The sequence below is a fragment of the Hemitrygon akajei genome, chromosome 3 (assembly GCF_048418815.1).
Source record: "Hemitrygon akajei chromosome 3, sHemAka1.3, whole genome shotgun sequence".
Lineage (NCBI taxonomy): Eukaryota > Metazoa > Chordata > Chondrichthyes > Myliobatiformes > Dasyatidae > Hemitrygon > Hemitrygon akajei.
Genome location: NC_133126.1, coordinates 73,185,252 through 73,212,290, shown reverse-complemented (window position 1 = coordinate 73,212,290; position 27,039 = coordinate 73,185,252). Strand labels below are relative to the sequence as shown.

The window sequence follows — 27,039 nt, the reverse complement described above, 5'->3', positions numbered from 1 at the left end:
AAATGAACTGGTGAGCCATGGAGATGGACCCAGCCAACCCATGTACATGAGCTTCCCCTCACTGGTGAGCTTGTTACATCAGTGCTAGAGTTCGCAGCAGAGTGCAATATCTAGCACAGCTGCTAAATCTGTAGCTTGCAGGATTTCTGACCACTTAGCATGGCTAGCTTATCCTTCACCCACTCTTGTGATCATATCTACCTCTTGTGGTCCTATAGTACCAGTCTACCTTGAACATTAATAATGAGGTATATTTAAAAGCACTTGAATACATACATTTTTTGAGTTAAAAACAAATTTGCTTAAGTATAGCCTAATCTACTTGAAATTATTTGAAGGCATTAAATAAAATACAAGTTTTAAAATCCAGCCAGCTACACCATTCAAATGAATGTGTTTGCCTGCACTGCTCATCTCTACCTTCTGCATTTCAAAGTGTAGTTGCAGAAGTCAGAGACGAGCTAACCCTCAAATAAGACATTATCAGCAGTTCACTGCAGAACCACAGGCCAGAGGTATGTATATATAGACCCTTTATGTATTTTAACATTAATTACTTAAGTATCTATTTAGTGGATTGGCATAATTAAACTGACACCTGTGTTTTTTAAGCGATCATACAATAAAGTTTTATGTCCCCAAAATCCAATCTTCCTTTGATAGCAGTGAATGAATTCAATAGTATGAACCATTTAAGGGGCAGATTAATATGGCTTTAATTATGATTCATGTTAAATCATTGTAATGGTGAGTGCAATTTTAGCGTTTGTTTTTTGTTTTATAGGTTGTGTTTAAGTCAGGGTTTTGTGTTGTGCAGAATATAAGTAGACTCCTCCTCATTATAAGTGTAGTCACAGTACTGCTGAAACTTCAACAACATCATGGCTCTTAAATATGTTAGGTCTGTCATGCAGTTTTAATAAGAAATTTCATATTTTATGAAGCGCAATAATGCAGGCTTATTAGCACATTACTTTTACCAGGATTATTTTTTCTGGTTTGTTTTCTTGATATCTGTTTTCTCTTTTTCCTGAAATGCATGAAACTACATGTATTTTATTTCTTTTATATTGACTGCTATATTGACCTGCAATCAAGTATTTCTCTTCTGCTGTTACTGAACTTCAAGGTGAAGTTATTTTGATTCTCTTATTCAGATAGATAGATAGATACTTTATTCATCCCCATGGGGAAATTCAACTTTTTTTCCAATGTCCCATACACTTGTTGTAGCAAAACTAATTACATACAATACTTAACTCAGTAAAAAATATGATATGCATCTAAATCACTATCTCAAAAAGCATTAATAATAGCTTTTAAAAAGTTCTTAAGTCCTGGCGGTTGAATTGTAAAGCCTAATGGCATTGGGGAGTATTGACCTCTTCATCCTGTCTGAGGAGCATTGCATCCTTAATATTCCTTAATATTAATATTCCTTAATTTTCTTAATATTCCTTAATATTCCTACTTTAAATACAGCAGGTATCAAACTATGTTTTTACAAAGAAATAAATTACTGCTACACATTGGCATGTAAAGGATTTGATATGTTCATTTATGATTTAATGACACTTAATATACTCTGTTGCACATATCTTAGGCCTTCCTCCACATGTGTTCCTCAGATAAAACAAGAAAATTGTTTTCATTTCCCTGTGTGGATCTGTTAAAGCAGTTCCAAGATTAATTGTTCTCCATTTTCATAGATTATTTTATGATTATTTCTTTCTCACATTGAAGTGACAAGAATTAAATTAACCTTTGTTGTTCTGTTTAAATTTTCAATTAAATAAATTGAGACTGGCAAAGAGTTAAGAAATATACAAAAGACCATCAAAACTGAAGAGAGTAGGAGAGATTAGTAAACTTTCAGTGATTAACTAACACAAAGCTTGAACTTTAAAAAATAATTGTGTAAAATGAAGGAAAGTAAATTTCATCTTTTACAAAAAAACTTTGTATTTTTATAATAGAATAATGTAATTCTAATGCAAAATAGATTTTTCCAAACATTTTAACCCAAAAATTGCAAAAAAAACCAGATGTTATTGATAGCATAAATGCTTCCCTATATTTCACATAACTTTTAGTTGGAAGGGAGGTGACAGGAAACAAAGATGTTAAAATTTAACAACTCTAATAATTGTTCTCATCCTCCTCAAAATGTTAATTTCTTTTTGTGGTTTGATATGCTCATCATAGTTAATTTAATTTGTCATCCCAAGCTATGTGCTTCAGATGCATTAAAATATATAAAGTAACCAAAGAAACACTGATTTTATTTAACTTATAAGTTTAATTAATAAATTTTATCTATTACATAAATGTGGATGCAAAATTAATTTTAGCAGCTAAACTGAGGCCAGTCAACTTTGACATAGATCATTTAGATCCTCAGTCATGCAGGAGATCATTCAATGTTGCATAATCCATCCTAATACACTTGAATACAAATGTACAAATGGAAATAATCAATATAATGGAATTGACCGAGAAGAAAATGTTTTCACATAAAAGACAGCTGCAGAAATGATGTGGCCCAAATCTTCCATGAAAACAATCCAGCATTTCTAAATATAAACATGAGCATTCGACCACCCCCACCCCAAGACAAGCATGCACAAACACCAAAATACAGCTGATCATTGCAGATAAGACTACTGTGTTTGAGTGCTGGACTGCACATGGAACACAAGTATTTGCAGATTTCCACTGTAGTTCAGCCTGCTGATTCAATCTGACACAGAACTGTGACTCTGCATTTCAATGAAAGGAATACTGGCAAGTGGAAGAGATAGTTTTCAAAAATATATATTTTTAATTTATTTGAGTTCATTTTAATGTATTTGTGCCTTCTAGTCTTTTAGTCTAATTGTTTTACCTTATCTTCAGCATTGTAATAGCATGTTTCACTTCTGGTCATGTTAATGCCAGAGATATTTACAAACATTTAAGCTGTATGTAACAGCTTTACAAGTTGGTTCTGTCTGAGGGATTTACAGTCAGAGAGCTTTTGCTATTCTGAGGCTCATTGATCAAACTGGACACAGCTTTGCTGAGGAAATTAGTGTCACTGGACCACTTAAGATCAGATCTTGAGGTTTTGCTGTCAGGTGACTGACAAGCATGGATAACAGGCTGCTCCAAAGAAGTTTTGGACCCTGTCTTTACTCGGGTTAAAAATGTTCATATCTATATGATGGCTGTGAAAAGCAAAGCATGCTTTGCAACTACTGTTTACTTTATTTGAAGGTAGACGTATAGTTTTTTGTTGTTGTGGATCAAGTAGGAAAGGCCTTTGAGGGAAATTAATATGATCTGAACCTGAACTAATTGATTTCAAATAGCTGGAACACCTACACCTCCGAACTGGTTGAAGCCGAGAATGTGATGAAAATGAGAGACAGCTAAGGTCTGGAATTCCTTGCCTTTAAGGGCAATGGAGACAGAGTCAATCAATCGTTTCAAGATGAAATTGGATAGGTAGAGACGTGGACAAAGATCAGAAATGTTTTCCTTAACAGATCACACATGATCTCATTGGGTTTATCAATTTCCTTGCACCCCATAACAATTCTCTGATACCAGTTTCTTTTTTTGGGCTACATGGGAAGTCCTGGCCGGCCTCATATGGGATGTACATGGAACTTGGCTCGGATAAACATAAGTAAAGTATGTGCTCTCAGTCCAGTACTGTTGATTAATATCTGTTCCAGTGTCAGTAACTATTGATTTAATACTAGTATGTATTTACTGTGTGCAGACTGTTAAATGCTGATGTTAATCATATCGGTGTGAGATTGAATAATCAGTTCCACTACTGGATTTGATCCTACATTCAGAACCCTCTTCTTTGATTGGAGAAAACATCTGATTGTGTTGGGTTTACACATCCACCCCTCGTGAACTAAATGCAGTTGATTATTTCATCTTGATGTAGACATTAAGAATAGTGACAAATGACAAAGTAAATTTCTGTTTCTTGACGAACGATAGCTTTGGTGGTTTGCTTAACTGTCTCCCTGTAATGACTTCTTCAATTTCTTTAGTTTTCTGCAGAAAGGTGCTTTGCATTTGACTTGGCAAACAAGTCAAATGGTGCAACAAAATGCATATTTATTTAAATTGCTAGTTGTCAGAAACTCTTCTCAATCTTGTTGATTGATCTATATGTTGATCATTCAGAATAAAATTATTTTAAGTTATTATTTGCTTTACTTATTTGGCAAGAAACGAGTGAAACACAGTACAGTACACTATTCATCAAAAACAAATAAAATATATATCAGGTAACTGGCATGCATCTCACAGGGGAAACCCTGAGCAGAACAATATATGCTATTGAAGTAAAAAGGCACATCAGTTTATTCTCACCTTTATGACTCAACTATTAACACATTTTTAAGGCTTTTGCTACATGGCTATGTTATTAATGAATGATTAATTGCGCTGAACTACAGTACAAAAGGGTAAGAGGGCAGTTTAGATTAGTGGAGTGCATTGTAGCTAAAAGGAATGGCTTATAAACATAATTTTTCCAGAATTTCCTGTAGCTAGTGAACGAACTGCACCCATTGTTCATTAGACTTGCCCTAGCCCATTTAATTGCTATGACCTTTTGCACTGAAATTTCCTGTAAGTTAGAAATTCAAATGGTGTGATGTCCTCCTCAGAGCATCTACGTCTGCGAATAGGTCAAGAAACGTTGCATCTACTTAAACGTTCAAATTGAACAACTGAGGGTTGAACAGCACAAGATCTAAAACAGAAATTGTCAATTAGAACAGGGGCTTCATAGTCAAATCAGATTTAAAAATTGGGGAAAAAAGAAAAGGAAGTTTAGGTTAAAAGGGAATGAGAGTATGCAGAAAAAAATTATGCTGGAACTTTTGGTATCTCTAACTACAAATAAAAGTTGAACTCAAGGGCTCCATTTTGTAAAAAGTTAATTTTCAGCACCAGGAAGATGGTTTGGCTTTTGCTAGGACTGACGGTTAGTTTAGTCTTAGTCCCTTTCTCCATGGTCAGCGTGTAAGTTTACAACTAGTGGAACTGCTACCTCACATCTCCTGCAGCCTCGGTTCAATCCTAACCTCTGGTGCTATCTGTGTGGGGTTTGTTCCGATTTCATCCAGGAAATTTCCACCAACATCCCAAAGATGCATTGGTTGGTGAATTAACTGGCTGCTGTAATTTGTTCCTGTATGTAAGTGATTGAATCAAGGGATGTTGATGGGAAGGTGAGGGTACAAATAGGATTAGGATAGAATTAATGTGCATTGGTGCTCAATGGTCAGCATGGTCTCAATTGTCTGCATAGCTATATGATTCAATGCATATGACAGTGAAATACTAATTTCTAGCAATTTGAAGAAATGCAGTGCATGTGGGCAACGTGTTCTGGATTTTTAGAGCAACACATACAAAATTCTGGAGAAACTCAGCAAGTCAGGCTGCATCTATGGAGGGGAAAAAGCGGTAAGTGAGGCCCTTCATCAGAACTGAAAGAAATGGAGCAGAAGCCAGAATAAGAAGGTTGGGGTAGGGAGAAGGAGAGCAAGTTCGCAGGTGCTAGGTGAGACCAGGTAAGGGGGAAGTTTTCTGACTTCTGCCCCCTTCCTTTCCAGCCCTGATTAAAGTGTTTCAGCCCAAACCGTCAACGGTTAATTCACCTTCATAGATATGAACTGACATGCTGCGTTCCTCCAGCATTTTGTTTGTGTTGTTCTAGATTCCCAGCATCTGCAGAATCTCTTGAGTTTATGTTCTGAATTTTCATTTCTGACTTTAAGTTGGTGCTCACCTGAAATTTCTGTCCTATTTTAATGGTGATTATTGTTAGTCACATTTGTTCTTCCAGTAAATTCAACCACGTTAATGTGATCCTGTCAAAAGCACTTGGAAATAGATGCTTGCATCAAATATGTTCCTGATTGGAACCAGTTCATATCAGATTTGATTTTTAGTGAGCTCCCTATTTACAATCCCAACAATCATAGAAACAAGACATAGTGCCACATGGAACTCCTTATTCAACTGATCTAATTATTTTCTGACTGCCCCGAAGGTCTTTTGATCTGTCGGTTCCACATACTGCGTGCTCAATTTAACACTTGACTAACAAGAAAGATCAAATAACAAGATTAAGTGGATAATTTTAGGAAACCTGCACTTGTATTTAGTTCTCCATTACTCAAAAGTGGGCCAGAAAGCAAACATTAATCACTTGAAACTAAATTCAGAGCACATATTTATATAATTTTTTAAGTACCCTGGTCATAGTGCATGTTAAACAAATTCAAGTAGTCCGGGATTTTATATACCTGGTGTTTTCACAACAGAGTTATATATCCACATATGCCTTCAATCAACTGAATAGATTGTAACAACTAGCTGTATTAACTCACACACACTAAACATAAGTCAGAGACCAAACTGCATTTGAATAAAACAAAATACTAGTATAGTACTGCAAATGAATGAAAAATATCAGTGATGTCATTAAATGTAATAGTCTATTCCATAAATTTAAATCTGCAATTTTAAATTTGCAGATTTAATCATTATTTAATTGCACAAGTTCATAAGAAATATTTTCTAGGTTTTCCCTCCCACTTGTTTTGCATTCTAGTGGTCCTATTTTGGGAAAGGTATTTCAAACACAAGTCGAAGTTTATAGAACAAGTGCAAAGTACCATGAAACTTTGAGGTAAAAACAGAAAACTGTGAAATGCTCAGCAAGTATGTTGTATAGTGTGTTGTACTTCAGGTTGTACATACATTCTCTGGTATTAAATTGAACCATTTGATGTGTAGAGAGAGAAACAGTTAATGTTTCAGACTGATGACCTGAATCTTGATCCCTGATTTTTTTTTTGTGCGTCAACTAGAAAATAAGGTAGAAAATTATCCTTTGTTACCTGCTCTAGAAAACAGAACATGGAACATTCCACCACAGCACAGGCCCTTCAGCCCACAATGTTGTGCAGACTTTTTAACCTACACTAAGATCAATATAATGCTTTTTTCCCTTTTTTCTGTCATCCATGTGCTTATCTTGGAGTTTCTTAAATGTCCTAAATGTACCTGCCTCTACCAACACCTCGGCAGAGCATTCCACACACCCAGCATTCTCTGCATAAAGTGGTTACTTCTGACATCCCCTCTATACATTCCTCTGATCACCTTAAAATTATGCCTCCTCGTATTAGCCATTTCCACCATGGCAAAATAGTCTCCTACTATCCACTCAATCTATACTTCTTATCATCTTGTTCTGGATGTGCAATTTTGTGGTTTCTGCATATTGTGCTTCATTTCCCAAAATTTAGTTCTAGTAAAGTCAAATTTTGGATTGGTGTATAAAATGGATATATTTCATTTTTGTGGTGTTTGTCCTTATCACCAAGGATGAATTACTACTCCTACAAATTTAATCTTCTCTTCAGTTTAGATCCTAAACTAGGTATTTGAAACGTAAATAGTAAACCTCAAATTCTTAAAAATAAGAGCACATTTTTCCATGAAAGTTCTTAAATTTTATACAAGACTAAAGATTTTACAGATGATACACTCTAACTTTGCATGTTGCATAAAAAGACAGAAGTTAATAAATTATATAAAATGATGCACAGCCTTGGAATGCTAAGCAGCAGCTTCTTCAAATATATATAGATGTGTTTGTATGACTTCTGATTTATCATTATCGCTGGATTCCTAAACTGATGCTCAGAATACATTTCCAGGAATGAGTGTTAATTGGATCAGGGGCTAAAGTGAGTCATTATACATGGAGGGATGTGTTACTGACAATGCTGCCACACAGGGAACCTGCTGTGAAATTGGGACTTCACCACTGCTGCTCAATGCTGTTGTCAGGAATCAGGGTGCTAGGAACCCGGCATGACTCCAGCATCTTCCCTCTGATTCCGTCACTCACTTAATCACCCATGGCATGGTTTGCAGGGGCTGCCCAAGGATACCAGGTTGGACAGACCAGTGTTGAGTGGAATAGCTGCTCAGTGCTGAGATGTAGGCCATTGTTGGGGCTGGTAGCACCTGCTCGATGTGTTCACAGCCTGCCCACACACCTATGATGTGTTTTAACACCACATGATGGATATGATGAAATCCGCTGTAATCCTCTGTCTTTGTTGGGCTGTATTAACTCCCCTCAGCCCAGATATTAGGCTCTGGTGGCAAGTTCATTGGCTATAAATCTTGTGCAACCAAACAGAGAGTGAGCAGGGGGAAGGACAACAATCTCCATGTCCACTGGTTCTCAGCTCCACATATGAGCAGCCACACAACACCAGTCCTAACAGCAGACTTAGTCTCAAGCTGCAAGAATATCAACAGAGGGCAAGGATTTCCACCAGCTGGCTGGTATAGCAATTGGGAAGGCAGACATTTGTGCCATATTCCCACCACAGGGGTGTACATTTCTAGTGATAGCTTTATTAAAGTACAGCAGAAAAAAATACCTGTGAGTGCTCACACTGGGGAAGCAAGATGCTGTAACAATATAAACTGTGGAGGAGTTCCAAGCAGGGTAGTGGTTACTCTGCTTGTTAAAGAGACCGAATAATGTAGCACAGAACCAAGCCCTTCTCCCTAATTCACCCATGCCACCAAAGATAGTCCCATTTGCCCAGATTTGGACTGTATTCCTCAAACCTTTCCAATCCATGTACTTATCCAAATATCGTCTAAGTTAGGTTATAAATGCCTGTTAAACATTAGTAGAACTTAATTGGACAGGAGGGCATAGTAATAATCTCACAGTGACACCAGTTATATTTTTTGGAGATAGTCTCAAGCTTAATAATGCAGTTAAAGTTATGTTGAAGTGATCCCAGGAGCTGTCACTTTCAATGTGAAGCCTGGTTTATCCAATAATAAGTCACCACAAAAATTGCTGATAAAATTATGGCTGAAATGGAGACTGTTCAGCCTATTTACTCAAGGAACTCTGTAAATCTGTTGTGATGATATGTTACATACCAGTCAGGTCCTTTTCTGAGCCTGATAAGAACTTCACTTCTTGTGACTGATCACCCAGCATATTGGAAGCTGCTTATAAAAGGTGTTAGTCTCATCTTACGACAACATTATGCCTCTCTGAGGGGCATTGAAATTTTACTGAGATTTAATAATGTATTTCAGTTAATTCAAAAGAAATAAAGATGTGCCTTTAAATGCTGGCTTTTCTAGCAATGTGCACACCCTGTGCATGAATAATAAAAGAATCGAAATTTTTGCACAGGGACAGATTGGTTAGATCAAAAATCCTTTCTCCCTGTTGCAGGAAGGCAAAAAGTGCTAGTTCTCCCTTCTACCCTTTCAACAATAAATTTTATATCTTCAATTTAAATTGCAAGTCGATTTCCTTCCTTAACAAATAAGTACCGGTAAATGTTTTTAAAATGACAGTAAAGGTTATAGCTGTGCCAAGAGTATAAAGTCATTGGCTAAATAACAAGGCATAGTTGTATTTGACACAACCAGGCTGGATGAATTTCTAGTCAAATAGCCCTCTTGATAGCAATATAGCAAACAGTGTTATGAAAGGGTATTGAGTAAACAGTCTTCATCAAGATTAGGTTGTTTATAGCAAAGCCCACCTTACTATAAATCTTGATCATCTTCACTCCTCTGCATGGAAATCTGATCTTTTTTTAGTTTAAGGATAATCAGTAGCCAAAGTATTGTTTTATTTACTGAATTTACACATATTCTTAAAGTATTTTGTTGTGTCATCTGTGTTTTAGAGCCACTACAGTTTTCTATCAAAGCTATAAATCTTTTTCACAGTTTGAGACAGTCTTGCTATTTTATTAATGGTCAATATACTGTATGTTTGCTTCAAACTGCTGTTGTTTTGACAGCATGTATCTGTCTTGAGTACTTTCAAACACAGTGTCTTATATTAAATGCTCAGTGCTGTGGTGTAATTTCTTTTTCACAATTTGCTAAATTCATCATAGATCGACAGGCAATGTGACCATCACTGTGGAATAAGTACAGCTAAATATGTTCTGAGTTAGAAGTAGCCCCTGAAGATGATTTCTACCTTTTCACATTCAAGTGATCTGAATATGAGTATAAAAGCTCTTCATGTAATTATAATTTTAACTTTATGGGTATTTAATTTGTATACGTAGGGGTAGAAATTCTCATTGTCAAACTTGGGGTATTAGTTGGCTGAATGACTCACGAAGAATAAAATCAGACAGGCTGTGGCAGGGACAGAGCCATCAAATTTTTAATTCTTTAATGAAAGAATTTGTTGTAGAGAGAGTGGGTTGAGTGTAACCTGCCTGTTTTATTTCCTTCCGTATGCTGCTAACACAGTAAGGACTGAATCTTCCCATATTAGTTCAGTTTCCTTTGTAATCAGAGTCCCTTTGAGGTCAAGTTAGTGTTCGGAACACTGTTGTTGATTAACCACCAACCAAGCATATTGATGGGAACTGAAGGTCACTGGTATCACTGACACTGTTGTCTGGGATCTTACCACTTGACTTGACATAATACTACTTGCCAGGACACTGATGGGTATTGTGGCGCTAGCTGAAAAAGCAAGTGGAATCCCAGTGGTGCTCTGTAATGTTAAACCTTTTGTAGAAAAATATCTGCAATACCCTTTAGGTGTGTTGGAGTCAGTGAATCTCAATTCTTATCAATGTATACCTAAATTTCATGAGATTGGTTAAGTGAGGTTCATTTTACAAAGAGAAAGAACATTCCATAATAAGCAAATAGAAATTCTACCAATGTGGGTTTTTCAGTAATTGATTTTAGAGAGCTTTAAAGATGGTGGCCCAATTTTGCTGCATTAAATTTTTGGAGCTTTTTGGTTTATTTCAGTCCTATGTATGTGGAGGATTCCAATGAGATTTCAGTGAAGGAGCCAAAAGAAGGTGACATACAGAAATGTGCTTGTTATTTTGAGAGATCTTTAGAAAGCTTTCTGTGTCAATGAACTTGGAGGAGTCAACTATTAATTTGGATGAGATGTGTTGAAAAGCTTATTGAAGCCCAAACATTCCTGTAGTGCCACTGTGGTCCCATCCATACTGCAGCTTCAGAAAGCCATACTCATACTCAGCCATGCCATACTCAGCTTTCGCTGCCTATGCCTAACTCCGTGCAGTGGTGGACCCAAGGAAGCTGTCTGTGTTCACACTGAAAAGTGTCTGCAGAGAGTCACTGCAGTCCAGCAATCTAATCATGACTGGCAATAGTGAGACACCAGCCTGGAGGCACTTGTTGTCCTCTCCCAGGCCCATGACATCAATGATCGCTCCATATCCACTCCGCCATTTCCACCATTGACTGTCAACCATGCAACCCAAACTGCTGCTGTGCACCTGGGAATCAACAGTCTGCAACTGGGTCTCCAAGATCCAGAAGCTCTCAAGATCATCTACAAAGATCATGTCACCAGCTTTCCCCTAGTCAACTGCAGTTACTGATGTGCCCCAGCACAGAAGAATCACTCAAAGGCCGAAGGAGGAGATGGTGTGAAATAAATGCAGAAGCTTAATTCATCAGAGTGGCATATCAGTGTGAGCTTATAACTACCATGTTAAAAGTGCGTATTTTGTAATGGCTATTATTTTGGGATTGTGGCCAAATGAATGTTCTGCAAATCAGCAGCATTGGCCACACAAGACCTCAAATTGTTGATGAATTGGAAACTGAGGTTCAATTTACTATTAACACACTTGGAAGAATTGATCATGGATCGTCGAGCCAGAATGCAGTTGTCTAGAACACTCCCTCCATATCTTCATCTTCTTACTTCCTCCACTTCCACTCTCAGGAATTAATTGGTATTAGCAGAGTGCAGTCAAAACTGATTGGACCGAAGTCTGTCCTGTCTCCTGCTCCTGATGGTCTGCATCTGAGCAAAGGAATTGGATTCTTTATTGATGATGTTCCAAAATTGCCAAGATTTTGCAGTAGCCCAGAAGGTGGCAAATGTAACTGTTGTTCAAGAATGAAGGGAAAGAGAAAACACTGAATTGTCATCAGTGTGGGGGAAATGCTGAAATCCCTTATTATTAACAGGCATATAGGCCACTTAGAAAATAAAAAAATATAAATATGCCGTTAAAATGGTTTTATTAAAAGAAAATAATTTGTGATGAATGTCATGGTGTATTTAGAAGATGAAATTGGAAAGGTGAGTAAGTAGGAAAGTGGCTATGGTATATTTGAATTTTCAGAACCCACTTGATGGGAATCACACTAAAATAAGAGTTCAAGGATTGGTTAAAGAAAGAAAACAGAAGGAATATATTTTTCAGTTTAACACACTATTATCAATCTTGTTAGCAATGGGCCCGGAACAAAATTGATAACTTAAAGGGAAGAACAGTGTGACAGACTCAAGTTTACTGACATGCAAAGCTCGGTGGTAAACTGAATCTTAGGTAGAACACAAAGCATGATTACAAAATGACATAGATAATTTAAGTAAGTCTACAAGAAAGTGTCAGAAAGACTATAGTGTGGGAAAGTTTGAGGTTATTTATTCTGTAAGAAAGGGTATAAATAAGTTGTTAGGAATGAAAATAGCCTTTATTATAAGAGATTTGGAGCACAAGAGTAATAAGACTTTCTCAAGTTATTCATGGCTAGGTGAGGGGACACTTGGCATTTTGTATGTAGCTTTGTCCTCAACACATAAGGAATATATTCTTGCCATAGATTCAATGCTGTGCAGTTCACTAGGTTTGAATTATAAGATGATGTTGTCTTGTGACAAAGTATTGGCTAGAGTTTAGAAAAATGAGTGTATATCATTGTTTAATAAAATAGTTTGAAAGAAATCAGCAGATTAATTGCTGAGACACTGGCTTTTACTAGCTGTCTAGAATTTAGAGATCCATCAAAGCAGAAGAGGGTCAAAGTTTTACAACTAAGATGAGGGGGGTATTTTACTTATAAAATTGTAATTCCTTGAAATCCTGTCCCTCAGTAATGGATGCTTGGTCATTCATTGAATGAGTTCAACAGAGAGATTAGAACAATTTTTTGAATACTGAGAGAATCAAGGTTTATAGATGCCAACTAGGCTCTAGGGAAAGTGTGCATCTATTTCCTACTCCTTTTCCTGCTCTGTGATTACATTCCATTTATCTTCTACAGGCAGGGTCTGATCATTAATGATGACAAAGTTGCACAGCCCACAGCAGACCACCAGGAATCTTGAATTAACAGATCAGAGTATTCCAGAGTTCCTCCACCATAGTCCAGAGTGCAGTTTATTGTCTCAGCACACTAGTAATCTGCTTGGTCACATTTATTTTACAGAGTGGCAGTCATGACTTGCATGTTTCTGGGTATGTTTGAATCAGAAACCATGTCATTGTCAGCTTGACTGGTTTTGTAGGTCTGAAGACATTAGCACAACAAACTGCTGCTGAATGAAGACAACAAAAATCGTCATAATATTTTGGAAGAACTCATCAGGTCAGGCAGTTACCAGTGAGGGAAATGGACAGTGAACAGTTTGGGTCAAGATGTTCACTGGATTGAAGGATAGAGGGGATGTAGCCTGTATAAAGGGGAAAGAAGAGGGGCGAGACATTGACTTTTAAATAATAGGTGAATCCAGAGGAGGGGTGCAATGGAAGAGGGAAAAATGGAAATATCAGCAGAAGCTGGGAAGTGATAGGTGGAGGTCTGAAGATAATGAATCTAATAGGAAGGGAAGTGGAGCATGAACCAACTAAAGAAGGTGAAAAGGGCCAAGGGGAACATTGCAGGAGGGGAATCAGTGGGAGGAGTGTATGGGTGATGGGCAAATGGAGTGGGTGGAAGATGAAAAAGAAATAGGGTACTGGTGACTTCATGAGTGTAAAACAAACTGTATAGATCAGGAGGAGAGAGAAAGGGTCATAGTACGAGCAGTTCACCAGAAGATGAAGAAAGTAATGTTCGTGCTGTGGAACTGCAGACTATCCAGGTGGAGTAGTTAGTAGTATCCTGCACCATAAGAGAACCAATAATTTTCTGGCTTGTTCCCCCTAGTGACAATGACAAATGAGAATTTGTTGTATTTTGCTGTATTGAATAATTGACTTACCCAAAGGTAGATGGCAAATTGTGAGATGCCTCAAATTTCTCCAGCTCAGCCCACAGTAGCTTTGACAGCCTCATCCAATGAAATGATTGTAGTTTGGACAGTAGCAAGAGGTATAATTCAATGGGGTTATTCTTACTGAAATCCAGAAATCTCACTGACTATTTAATGCTGAGATTCCAATGGGGAAAATACTCCCTGAACACCTTGTGTGGATTTGGCCTTCCACTAAGAGCTGTGCTCTGCATTCTCCTCCACCCTTCAAGCAATTTTTCCTGCTGTGTATATCCTCCACTCATTCTTCCAACCACATTATGTTCATAGTTGGATGTCTAGTAGTACTTTCATGTAGAAGCTTAGTCAAAACAACATCTGGTATATCATTTCCAATATATTTTAAAGGTTTTGAAAAATGTTGAACGTGCCAAACCCTTGTAGATCATAAGAGCAACCAGTAAGAATTAATTAATAATTAACCTGCAAGTAGATGATCATCTTTCCTGCTGCTGAGTTAGTGTTCTGCTGCACACTGTTAAGAGAGGATCCAAACTAGAGTATTTAATTTCATTTTCATTGCACTGGTTTCAGACTAACATTGCACACAAGTAGATGCCATTGACTGCCAACTGCATTCCAATAAAAGGTGCTAGCAATGCACACACTCAAAGCCAAACTAATATGCAATCTAGATTTACTTGCATCAAAATTATAGCCTAGTGGCTAGCACAACACATTGCAGTACCAGCGATGCAGGTTCAATTCCCACCACTGCCTCCTAAGGAGTAGTATGTTCTCCCCGTGACCACACTGGTTTCCTCCAGGTACTCTGGTTTCCTACCACAGTCCAAAGACGTATTGGTTGGTGGGTTAATTGGTTATTGTAAATTATCCCGTGATTAGGCTAGGATTAAATCGGGGGTTTGCTGGGCGGTGTGGCTCAAAGGGCCGGAAGGGCCTATTCTGCACTGTACCTCAATAAAAAAATAAATATTCATGTGTGCATTAACTGAGGACAATGATTGTTTTGGGGCTTCTGATGTACGTAATTACGATAGGTGTAAAGAAAGATAATTGATGAAAAATTTTTGCAGCTCAGAATTTACAACCTGAAATTCTAAAATTAAAAATTAAAGCCAATCTTAAGATCTGTGAAACAACTTCTGGCCACTGGATTATTGATTATTTTGTCCTTGGACAAGTCATAGGGGTGTCCCACATTACACAGCATATTGAACACTATTTATATATTTTCCCCTTCTAAGAAATTTTCTAGCCAAAAACTGCCACTATCAGAATTAGAATATGAGGAAGGATTTTAAATGATTTGGAAACTATTGTTGTACATGAACAACAGATTAAACAAATGGTTTGCAAATTATTACTATTCAGACACGTGGGGGAAGGGAGACAACATGTGTAATTTTCAAAATCTCTGTTTGGAATTTGATCAGAGATAAAATAGACTTGACGGAAGTATACAAAAACATGTTTTTTTCAACAACAATTTCAAGTATTGTGGCTTTTGCACTAGCAGATGGTAGCAATAAATGGTTTGAGCAAAAACATTGCATGGACCTACATAACATGGGAAGGCAAATGTGCACATCATCTTTTGGTTCTTTAACATTTGACTTTTGTGTAGACTTTTAAAATATCAATTTCTTAAAATTCAAGCTCTGTAATTATTTTAAATTTAATTTTCCTTATTTTAGACTACTCTACATTATAAGTATAGTAATGCTCTAAGGAAATTACCCATAAAGGTATAACATCTGAATATTGTTAGAGCAATGAATTAACATTGGTTTTTTTACAATCTCCACAGAAGTGTGTTTTGTATAGGTATCAGAGATTGTCCATCCACTGTAATTCAATTGTCCATTCTTCCTCCATACATAACTGTCAAAGTCTGCAGGGTTTTTTTGTTGGATTTTTTTAATTCTCCATATGTTACCTGGATTATAAATTTTCTCAGATACACAACTTTCTTCAGATTTCTTGCTCTTTTTAACTTAATTCAGGTAAGTAAAAACAAGCATTTAAAGGAATGTTATGCATTAATTAGATTGAATTTATTATATAAGGATATTGGTAACTTTTAAGCAGATTTGGTGATGGTCATAAATGGAAATTTTCCTTTTGTTCTGTTTTGAGGTTTGATTGATAATACTTTTAAACTTAATAGTATTCATTTTGTATTTAATGGTCACAGCTTACACTTTATCATCAGAGGTTATATTGAGCAAATTGCTGGAGCTGTGTTTTTCAATGGTGTATGCTTTTCATAATTTTCATACTGCTATTTTAATTATTTTATTACCATATTTAATCAAATGTAGAAAGCATTCTGAAATGTGAATTAGTCCAGTATTCTTATTTCAAGTTGATACTTATTTAATCTGAAATTATTTTGCTGCATGAAACTCTTCTTTCTAATTCTGGTATGTTATGTGCATGAAAAGTGGATATCTTTACAATTGTGGTGAACTCCATTGCTCAGGAGCCAAAAGTGGTATCAAATCACTTTGAATCTCATACTGGTCATACTGTGATATTAATATTAATAGATCTGTACCACCATGAGCACATGGTTAGAGAATAAATAAGGGATCTCCTTTCCAGAGACATATATATGATCAAGCATAGCATCAAGTCTTTTGTCAATCCCTGTAATTTGGTGTTCCAGTCATGTAAATGTGAAGAGGTTTCTGCAAAAAGCATCAATCTACAAATTTACACAACATCACATTTTTGTGACAAGCAAAATTTTCATTCATCAAAAACAGATTAATTTCATTCAAACAATCAACAAATGGTGTAAAGACTGATCTTCTACTAAGCCAATACCATTGTTGTACATAAGTTGTCCTGTGTACTCTGAATTCACCTAACTCAGTAAATGCTGAAATTGTGTATTTTTCAAAGCATGCCCACAAATAGAAGTAATTACCTTAGTTTCAGTTTTCATCACTTCTTCAAGCTGCTTGAGGCCAGCTTTTTCACAAAAAGCCTCCTCGTGCACTATACAATGAAAGCCAATCAATGGATCTCCAACAGATTTTGCAAACAGATTGTCAAAACCTGCCTCCTTATCAATCACGTTAGATGCACCATCAGTTGTCACGGAAACTATTTTTGAAAGATTAACTTGTCTATCAGACAATTCTTTTACTAACTGCCTTACATTCTTCAACCCCAGTGGTGTGTTCAGTTAACATTAACAAGTTAACCAGTTCTTTGCATATTTTATTTCCCCTACAAAATCAAGTAGTAATGGCTAGGCCTGCTGATGATGGAACACCAGTGCTCTCATCAAGACAAGTGGACAGAAATTTACATGAACTAATATCTTTTGTTACTTTTTCTGCTATGTTTGTTCCCATCCTTAATATTCTTTCATTTACTGTGTTTCTGCTCACTGACAAACAATTAATGTGCTGATTGTCCAATCAAAAAGGAAAGGAGCACACTCTAGCTGTGGTTCTTTTACATATTCCCGATCACTGGGTGGTTTTTCATGTTAAACGATAATCTTTGAAACCTCAAAGCTGGCAACAATGAAGTTGGAACTACCTGAAATAGAGGTCATCAAAATAATCTGACCGAATTTTTTTGTTGTTGATTTCTCACAAAATATATTTTCTGTTCTTGCTTACTTGCATTGAAGAGCCATTTATGAATAGTTTCATAATGTTCCTTTGTAGAGGAAGTCCTGCAGAGCACTGATTCAGAATATAGGATGCATACTTTATCATGCTTTTTAATCATGCCAAATCTTTTACTCCACCACTCTTGAAAATATCTGTTGTTTTTCCATCATTTGAACATTTTTGCTTCTGTGGTGATATTTCTGACATTCTGTACAAACTAAAAAGCATAAGTAGAATTTAAACGTATCTCACAGGTAAACTTAAATTACTTATATATATAAAATATGTTTATTGCAAAAAAATTTCATGGAAGCACTAAACAACATCCAGCTTTCACTATTATCACTGAGTATCCATTGTGCACTCACTAACAACAGAAGAAAAGAGTTAAGCAAAGCAAAGACAAAGTCAATTGACCCAACAGTTTATTATCCAAGCACTGATGTGTACAGCAAATCTGCGAGGATTTCAAAATCTATCATCTACGCCACATGTTTTTGCAACCGTCTAGCTAACGCCAAGCTGACATGCAATGTTTCCTGTGAAAATTTCTTGATCTTGGGCTGTTAAAAAGCATTCTCTGCTTTATTTGACCGTAAAGATAACACTAGACAACAAAGGTTTTGCTTCCTGAATACTTTCAGATGTATCTTATGAAGTTTGGGCTGCTGATTAGGAAAATCACCATGAAATTCCCCTATCACACTCCATTTCTTTTGAAATCGCTTACATTTGTTATTTCAATTCATAATTCAAGTCAATTAAAATGTTGCCCACAATGTAAGCTGGAAAGTTTTCTATTTTGTTCAGTTATGTCTGGGCATGCTTAGGGTGGATGCTGCATGGCAGCACAGGTTTTAGAAAGGCTGTAAAAGCATCTCTGTCTCTCTCTCTCACTCTCACACACACACACACCATTCTATGTATTGTGTTTACATGTATATCAGTTTACAATCATGTTGATGTGCATGCTCTACATGCTGCATAGCATATTTTGTGTACTCACTATAATAAAGTAATTGCATTTTCAGGAGAATTTGTGATAGCAAAATGTCTTGCCAATGTTGCAACAGGCGCGATACTTCCTATAATATGTTTGGCAAGTATTTGCTTAATTTCAAAGATGGAGCATGACTCCTCTTATTAAGAAAGCCTATGAGCTCTACTTTGGGTGTAAAATTGGCGACCAAGACAAAGCCTGGGCTCCTCACATTTGTTGCGCAACATGCATTGTCGATCTTGGAGCTTGGCTCAGAGGTACTCGGAAATCAATGACGTTTGCAGTCCCGATGATATGGCAAGAGCAGAAGGATCATGTGACAGACTGCTACTTCGGTCTGACCAGTGTGTTTGGTTTCTTGGCTAAAAACAAGAAATCCATTGAATAACCCAGCTTCAGCCATGAGACCTGTGTGACATGACGATGGCCTTCCAGTACCGAAGCCACCAGAGACATAGAGTCGAGGGGAGGCAGGAAACGATGCATGATGCATGAGGCAGGAATGGAAAATGACGCTGATACTGATACAGATTTTGAACCCATTATGTCAAGTGAGACTCATCTGATAACTCAATCTGAGTGAAATGATGTGGTCAGAGACTTGGCTTTGTCAAAGGCAAAAGCAGAATTACTAGGTTTAAGACTGCAAGGATGGAATCTGCTGTCACCAGGCACAAAAATTTCTGTCTTTCAAAGCCGCCAAGAAGAAAATTGTGGCACATGAGCCACTTGTAGACTCAATAAAGATATTTTTGTCTCCTCTTCCTATAAAACTGGAGTTTATGAAAAGTCCTATGAAAGCAATAAACAAGGAAGGTGAAAGATTTTGATATTTGAGACAGATGTTTCCTGAGTAACTGATACCAAAATTAAGGAAGGCATTTTTGTTGGTCCACAAGTCAAACAGGTCATCAGTGACAGGCCATTCGAAGAACTTCTAGTGGGACCAGAGAAAATTTTATGGAAGGCATTCATGGATGTTTTTGAAATTTTTTTTGGCAACTACAGAGCACCAAGCTACACACTTCAATATGGTTGACAACATGTTTCCAGCATACAAAACCATGAAGTGCAACAAGTCACTAAAGATTTATTTTCTGCATTCCCGTTTAGACTTCTTCCTTGCAAATCTTGGTACAGTCAGTGATAAGCATGGTGAATGGTTTCCTCAGGACATATTGTTGGACATTAAAGCAAGAAGCCTCAGACACTATGAATGAAAATCACCAACAAAACGTTTTCAGCTTAGTTGAACTACTGCAAAGCATCAGCACCATTAAGCGATTAAATGCATTGTATTTAATAAAAGTTAACTTCTTGTTTCTCCAAATTCCTACATGATACAAGTAATCTGTAATTGTATTTGTGTTTGGCTTAAAGTGGTCTATCATAACTACAAAAAAATTCTGAGGAAACAATACCTTCAAAAAAAATGTGCTGTTTATTGTGTATCTTTAAATATTGGGTGGGTTTAAAGAATGAAGAGGCAGCACTTCAGGCCTTGTGCCATCAAAATTATTTATGTGTACTATCCTGGGTATGCATGCCATTGGTTTGCTACCCATGATAAAGTAGGGCAAACTGTTGGCATAAACCTTAGATGACATAAATGAGGAAGCAATGAAATTTGTTCACCCACTCTGATTTCTTAATGATCTAAGTTCAAAGGCTCATAGGTGCTTTTAATAAAATGATAAGCCTTGATATTGCCATGTATCAAGGATGATTGAGGGTCAGAAGATTGGTTGGTTTACCTTCAAGGACATTCAGATATAGCAAATTGTAATTATCCTGCATTTTAAAGATTTGAAGAAGGAGATCACAATTATTTAAAGCAAAACTGTTTGCATAAGCATTATATAAGCATTTACAATTTGGGTGTGATTATAAAAGGTAATTAAACCCCATATACAACAAATTGAAATGTAAAATATTATCTTTTTTTCAGATTGAAAGCGGCTCAACTATCAGTAAAGAAGATAACTGAAGAAAAGAGAGTTGAAACAAAGAAAAAAAACCCTAACAGCCTGGTAATGTTGTTTTTATTAGCAGTCTGTTTTCTGTCAATATCTATACACTGTACATTTCTTTTAGCTATTTAGTAATTGCAGGTTATAGAGTGCTAAATATACTTTCTGGTTATTTATTAGTACATTTTATATATTGAGATATTTAAAGCAAAGAGCTAGTGTCAAGTTTCTTTAAGTGAGATATGCCAAATAGGTTACCCCTATCAAAAGTTATTATAAAGTACCTAGTGAAGATTCCTGGACTGGTACAAGCAAACTGAAAGGAAGCTATAATAAACGTCCTCAAAATTACAAAGCTTTTGATGGAACAAAGAGAGTAATGTTGTTTTTATGATTGATAACTCAATAAAAAGCATCCGGCCCAGATGTGGTACCTGGCTGAGTACTAAAGATCTGTGCTGATCAACTGGCTGGAGTGTTCACTGAAGTCTTTAGCCTTTCACTTCGGCAGTCTGAGATACTTATCTGTTCCAAGCAGGCTTCAATTATACCAGTGCCTAAGAAAAGTGTGGTAACCTACCTCAATGACTATCATCCAATAGAACTTGCATTCACAGTGATGAAGTGATTTGACAGTTTAGTGATGAAACCTATCAATTCCTGCCTAAGAAGTGACTTTCGTCTGCTCCAATTTGCCTACTGGAGCAACAGGTCCACAGCAGGTGCCATCTCACCAGTTCTTCACTCAACCCTGGAACATCTGGACAGAAAAGATCCATACGTCAGGATGCAATTTATCGACCACAGCTCAGCATTCAACACTATCATCCCCTCAAAACTAATCAGTGAGCTTTAAGATCTTGGCCTCAATATATCCTCGTGCAATTGGAACCTCAATTTCCTCATTTTCAGACTCCAGTCAGTTCAGATTGGCAGCACAATTTCCATCAGCACTGGTCTGCCAAAAAAGATGAGATCTCCCAGAGGTCACCCATTTTAATTCCACTTCCCATTCCAACATATCAGTCCACGGCGTCCTCTACTGTCACGGTGAGGCCATACTCGGGTTGGAGGAGCAACACCCGATATTCCATCTGAGTAGCCTCCAACCTGATGGCATGAACATCAATTTCTCAAACTTCCAGTAACACCCACCCCCCTCTCCTTCACCATTCCCCATTTCCATTTCCCTCTTTCACTTTATCTCCTTACCTGCCCATCACCTCCCTCTGGTGTTCCTCCTACCTTGCTTTCTTCCATGGCCTTCTGTCCTCTCCTATCAGATTCCCCCTTTTCCCTTCTATCAGATTCTGTCCTGTATCTCTTTAACCTCTCAACTTCCCAGCTCTTTACTTCACCCCCGTCACCTTCTCGGTTTCACCTATCACCTTGTGTTTCTTCCACCCCTCCCCCCAACTTATTTTGATTACTCATCTTTTTTTCCCCATTCTGATGAAGCGTCTCTGTCTAAAACATTTACTGTACTCTTTTCCATAGATGCTGCCTAGTCTGCTGAGTTCCTCCAGCATTTTGTGTGTGTTGAATACATGTGCAGATTTTCTCTTGTTTATGATTGGACATACAAATGATTATCCTAATTTGATAACCCCACCCAATTTAAGTCCTGAAATCTTCAAAATGGGGAGTATTTGAACCACTAATGTGGAGAACTTTCTCCCCACTACCTTGTCTTAAAAAAGAGAGCAAAAGTAGAAGGAGCAAACGAAAGAACTAAGGAAGAAAAGCAAAGTAACATTTGTTTTTGATAAAAGTTCATTGTAGAGTTGAGAGCAGAGAGAATTCAGGATTTAAAATGTAACTTTTTCTTCCAAAATCTACAATTAACCTCGTTAAGTAAACTCATGTGGATTTTGGAATTCAGAAGTGGTCAAAATACAAAAGCTTTGAATGACAATAAGCTTACTTTGTTTTAAAAACAGAAAGAAAGACTACGCCAGAGAGAAGCAAATGTGACCACCAACTGAAGAAAACCAATGAGAGAAAGAATACTATGACTTGATGCTTTGTGTACAGCCAAAATTTCGGGAATGTTTTATTGAAAGAGCCACATAACTTTGCCTTGCTTATCTCCTTATGACAGCACATTAATGAGCCTTTAAACTTGCACATTAACATCAAAAGCGTTGTATTCATTCCAAACATCAGGAGCATTTCTTGTTCGTAGTTGGGACAGCAATTATGTATTTCGGCTCACACACGAGAGAGGTTTAGGTATTTGGTTTAAGTTACATATCCTAAGGAAACAAGGTAAAGGAGATCCTGAAAATTAAAAGCTCAGTAGGTGGTTATTCTGGGAAGATATTCTGAACAGAAACTAAGGACCATTACAATATACTGCTCTAGAAATATACTAGAATATCCATGGTTGCCGGAAAATTCAGTCACAATATAAACTTTGATTTTCATATACACATTCCATTCAATACTTTCTGCTCTTCTATAAAACATGGCACAAGCTCTCTTAAATGCCGTTGGATTTCTCAGCCTCCCCCAGCCCCGCCCACCAATAAATTGTTTCACTGGACATTTAGACACTTGTTACAAAGATATAAACTTGTAGAAGATTCAGAAGAAGACAATGACCTGGTAATATTAAGCTTTCTCTTATCTCTGCAAAGAAATAATGCAAATTGTTTACCCTTAGCAGTGTCCAATGTCATTGCAAAGTATTGCTTGGTACTTTACAAACTTGACTATTGCTCTGTACCTCAAATATAGGTGATACACAGTAACCTCTGGGGTCTGGCTAAGCACCAAAAGCTTTGCTACCACCACACCACCCAATTTTTATTCTCTGTAGACCTGCTGTAAACTTGGTTTTTGTCCGCCGTTTCTGTAAAAGTTTTTGCTGTGACCAAGTCTGAATGCTGTCCCTTCCCTATCCGTCATTAGGACAAGGTTCCTTTCTGTTTCCTGGCAACAATGAAAGAAAATGGCATCTGTGGGGAAGTCTCATCAATGCATTCTTGAGGAGAAAGCTAAGAATTTTGGAGAAGTCAGATTTACTGCTGGCAAAAATCCATAATAAATTCATGGCAATAATTAAATATATCATTACCACTCTCAGATATATCAGTCTTGTTAATATATTTTGTCAGTTTTTCTCTTTTCATGAATGCTTTATGTTTCTCAGTGTTCATCATACAGGAGCAAATATAATTAACATAATCAAACCTTTTCAGTCTCTAATAACTTATTTTACTCCATTCTTCCAGTAACTTATTATAATCTTGATCTCAATTTTTTTCTAAACATCTACTATTTCTAAAGAACTTTCAAATATATCATGTTTCCATTTTTAGCAGAGTCCATTCAGTCATCTGCAGAAATATTTCTTTAACAGATTTCTTCAGAAAATATTTTTATACAGAATATTATGTGAATAAGTTATGGGTTTATTCTTAATATTCTTCATTAATATTGTATTTTATTGAACTTTTAATTAATAGTCCTAAGTGTTGTTCACTATAATGACTTTACAGTCAAAGGCATTCCATTCATGGTGAAGTGTGGTGTTTAAAGCCAGCGGGAGAACAAGAAAGATTCGGATTTAATTCTTCACCTGTGCTACTTTAGCAGAGCTTAAAAGGAGTTGGAGAGCTGCCTTTTAGTGTGTTTAACTTGACAAGAGGGACTGATCTAGCACATATTGATGACCCCATCTTAAATGCACGGAGGCTAAGTAAAGAGGATGATTTGAATCAACTGTGTTGCCTCTCATTAACAAATAATCTGCCACCTTTTGTAGACTGGACTTGCACTTAAAGCATAATGACATCAGAATGACTATGAGTTATGTACTTAAAGTTGTGTGAGAAAATTATAAATTAAGGTTTGTTATGAAAATTCTCCTGAAATTTATTTCTAGTGAAGGGTGATAAGTGCTATATAGTTAGGTAACTAAGGCATAAGTATATTCCTTTACCAATTGGATTTTTTTTTCATTTTACACCAGATATTTATAGAACATGATTCATTAATGGAAAGAATTTTATTGTTGTTTTATTGAAATAAAAAATGCAGTCTAAAAAGGGTTTTTTATCTTATTTGAAACTATTCAAATGTAAATTGATTATTTCACTTGAACTTCTAAATTTAGTTTGAATGTACATGTTCATGAAAATAATATCAAGTCTTTATTACCAAATAAAAGGACGGTGGGTGTGGGTGGATGGGTTGTGAAATTAGCATGTCTACTAAAGCAGTTTGTAACACATTAAGGGATTCTCAACAGAACACCAATAACCAAGGTACATAATCAATGTAAACTGTAAGATATAATTTGGCAGTATTGGAGAGGATTGCATATACAGTATGTGCAGTGTATAGCAAAATTAAAAGTAATTTATGAACTGTTTTATTATTTTAGTAAACAAGCACATGAAATAATTCCTTATCATTTGCTGAATATATTAAAAAGTGTTAAAATGTGCTGTTCATTTTAATGTTAGTTTATTTAAGCAACGTAGTGGGATGTTTACATAACTAGAGTGACATATTTTGATAAAACATGTTCTGAAAAATTAATAGAACTGAAATTACAACCTTTTGCGCTGGGTACTTCTGTAAACAATGGAGTAAACTATTTTATTCTATGGGAATTTGTCTTGAATTTATGGATATGCTCAGCTTGTGCATAATAGGCTTTATTTCTAGTTGCACTTTACAAATAAAATGACTAATTTGTCATTGAACTTTACTGATCAATTTATGTTTTTGTTATGGTTAACATAGGAATAAGAATGGAACTTTCTAAGAGTAAGAGCAAGGTTGATGATTATGTATCCCTGTTACATTGTTCAAAAACAATAACTCTAATTATACAGTGTCACATAGTTGATCAGATTTACAGACCACTTAAAGCTAAAAATGTGGAAATATATAACAAATAATCTGTTATCTTAATCACTTATCCATGCCTCTTAGATTCATATAACTGAAAAGGATATGGATTTGCAGCAAAGCCTCTGCAGATTTAAAGAATTATTTTGAAAAAACCATTGCATAAAAATAAGTTTGTGTAGGATTTTATACATTATGGATATGAGGTTTAATTTTTCCTACCTGCTCCATCCAATTCAGGAAGCTATTGCATTTGCTTTTGGTTATGTTGATCATTCCGAAGTTCTTAGGTGAACATCTTCAACATATAAGTGAACTAAAAATATGATACTTTGTTCTCAACCCCATAACAAATGCAATAAATTATTTTGCAAATAAACAGAGTAATGAATCTTTAAAACTATTATTAGAAACCAAACCAAAACCTCATGTCCTCATTTTCTTTTGGACCAGTAACTGGAAATTGACTGATCCAACATTGTTGCTAAGTGCCTGTATCATCCGATCATCTGTGAACATATGCAAGTGCCTTCTGTGAGTTTAGAAAGACAAGATGCTATTGGCAATACAAATTAGCAGTCCACTGAAATCGTAACTGATGTGGCAACTTAGAGGTTTGGCCAAGAATTGATGATTTCGTCTTGGAGAAATTGTACTATCTGCATAATGTAAAGATCAGGTCAGAATACTGATTTGGCCAAACTTGAGTCTGAGAAATGGGGTTTTGTTGGAATTGTGTTTTGATGCTCCAATTGAGACATTGAGATAAGATTTTTAGAGCTATTTTTTTAAAGTAATGTTGGTTCTTCTGTCATGTGTGGTGATAATGTGGGCCCCCCGTAATACCATAACCTCAATATACATTCCCTTCTTTCAGCAGAATTATTTTTGTGTCCTATTTATTGTTTTCTACTAAGTCAATTTAATTACAAATTAAAATGATTAAATGCTTGATATTACACTCTCTGGTGAATGTATTTCTGTGACAGTGATGACTTTATTGGCATCTCAAATTTCTGGAAAACTAATAAAAATCACTTTGTAAATGCTGTAATGACATGATTGATGGCTCTGTGTTCATCATTTAAAATATCTTCTATAAAGGAGACTTCATTAATAGAAATAATTTAAAGTTGGTTACATTCATTTAATGTTTTAAAATCTTTGTATTTTTTATAGTACTACACCTATTTAACAGCTGTTGAAGAGTACAAGATTTCATAATTGATAATGTAGAATTCATCTGTAGAAATTGCTCTTATTTTCTGGAAGGAATTGATGGATGAATGCATGAAAATCTGTGATTTAGTCACCATTAATATATGTACCAAACATATTTGATTCAAACACAATTATACAATGTGTTTTGAAGTACCCACAATGAATTATAGGTTTGAGTCCCTTAGTCGTAATTCAGTACTTTTTATGATGAAAAAAACCACAGGGGTGAGCAAAGTA

The 27,039-nt window shown here is 36.2% G+C and overlaps 1 protein-coding gene across 4 annotated transcripts in view; it reads left to right on the top strand.

Moving 5' to 3' along the window:
- Nucleotides 1-26,643, top strand: part of fmn1 (formin 1) — a 381,596-nt gene extending 354,953 nt beyond the window's left edge. For all 4 annotated transcript variants that reach the window (XM_073040129.1, XM_073040128.1, XM_073040131.1 and 1 more), the window contains 2 exons: nucleotides 20,697-20,778; nucleotides 22,659-26,643. In XM_073040129.1, coding sequence (XP_072896230.1) covers nucleotides 20,697-20,778; nucleotides 22,659-22,703 — 127 coding nt within the window. In that variant the 3' untranslated portion in view covers nucleotides 22,704-26,643. The remainder of the gene's footprint in view (nucleotides 1-20,696; nucleotides 20,779-22,658) is intronic.
- The last annotated feature ends 396 nt before the right edge of the window (nucleotides 26,644-27,039 follow it).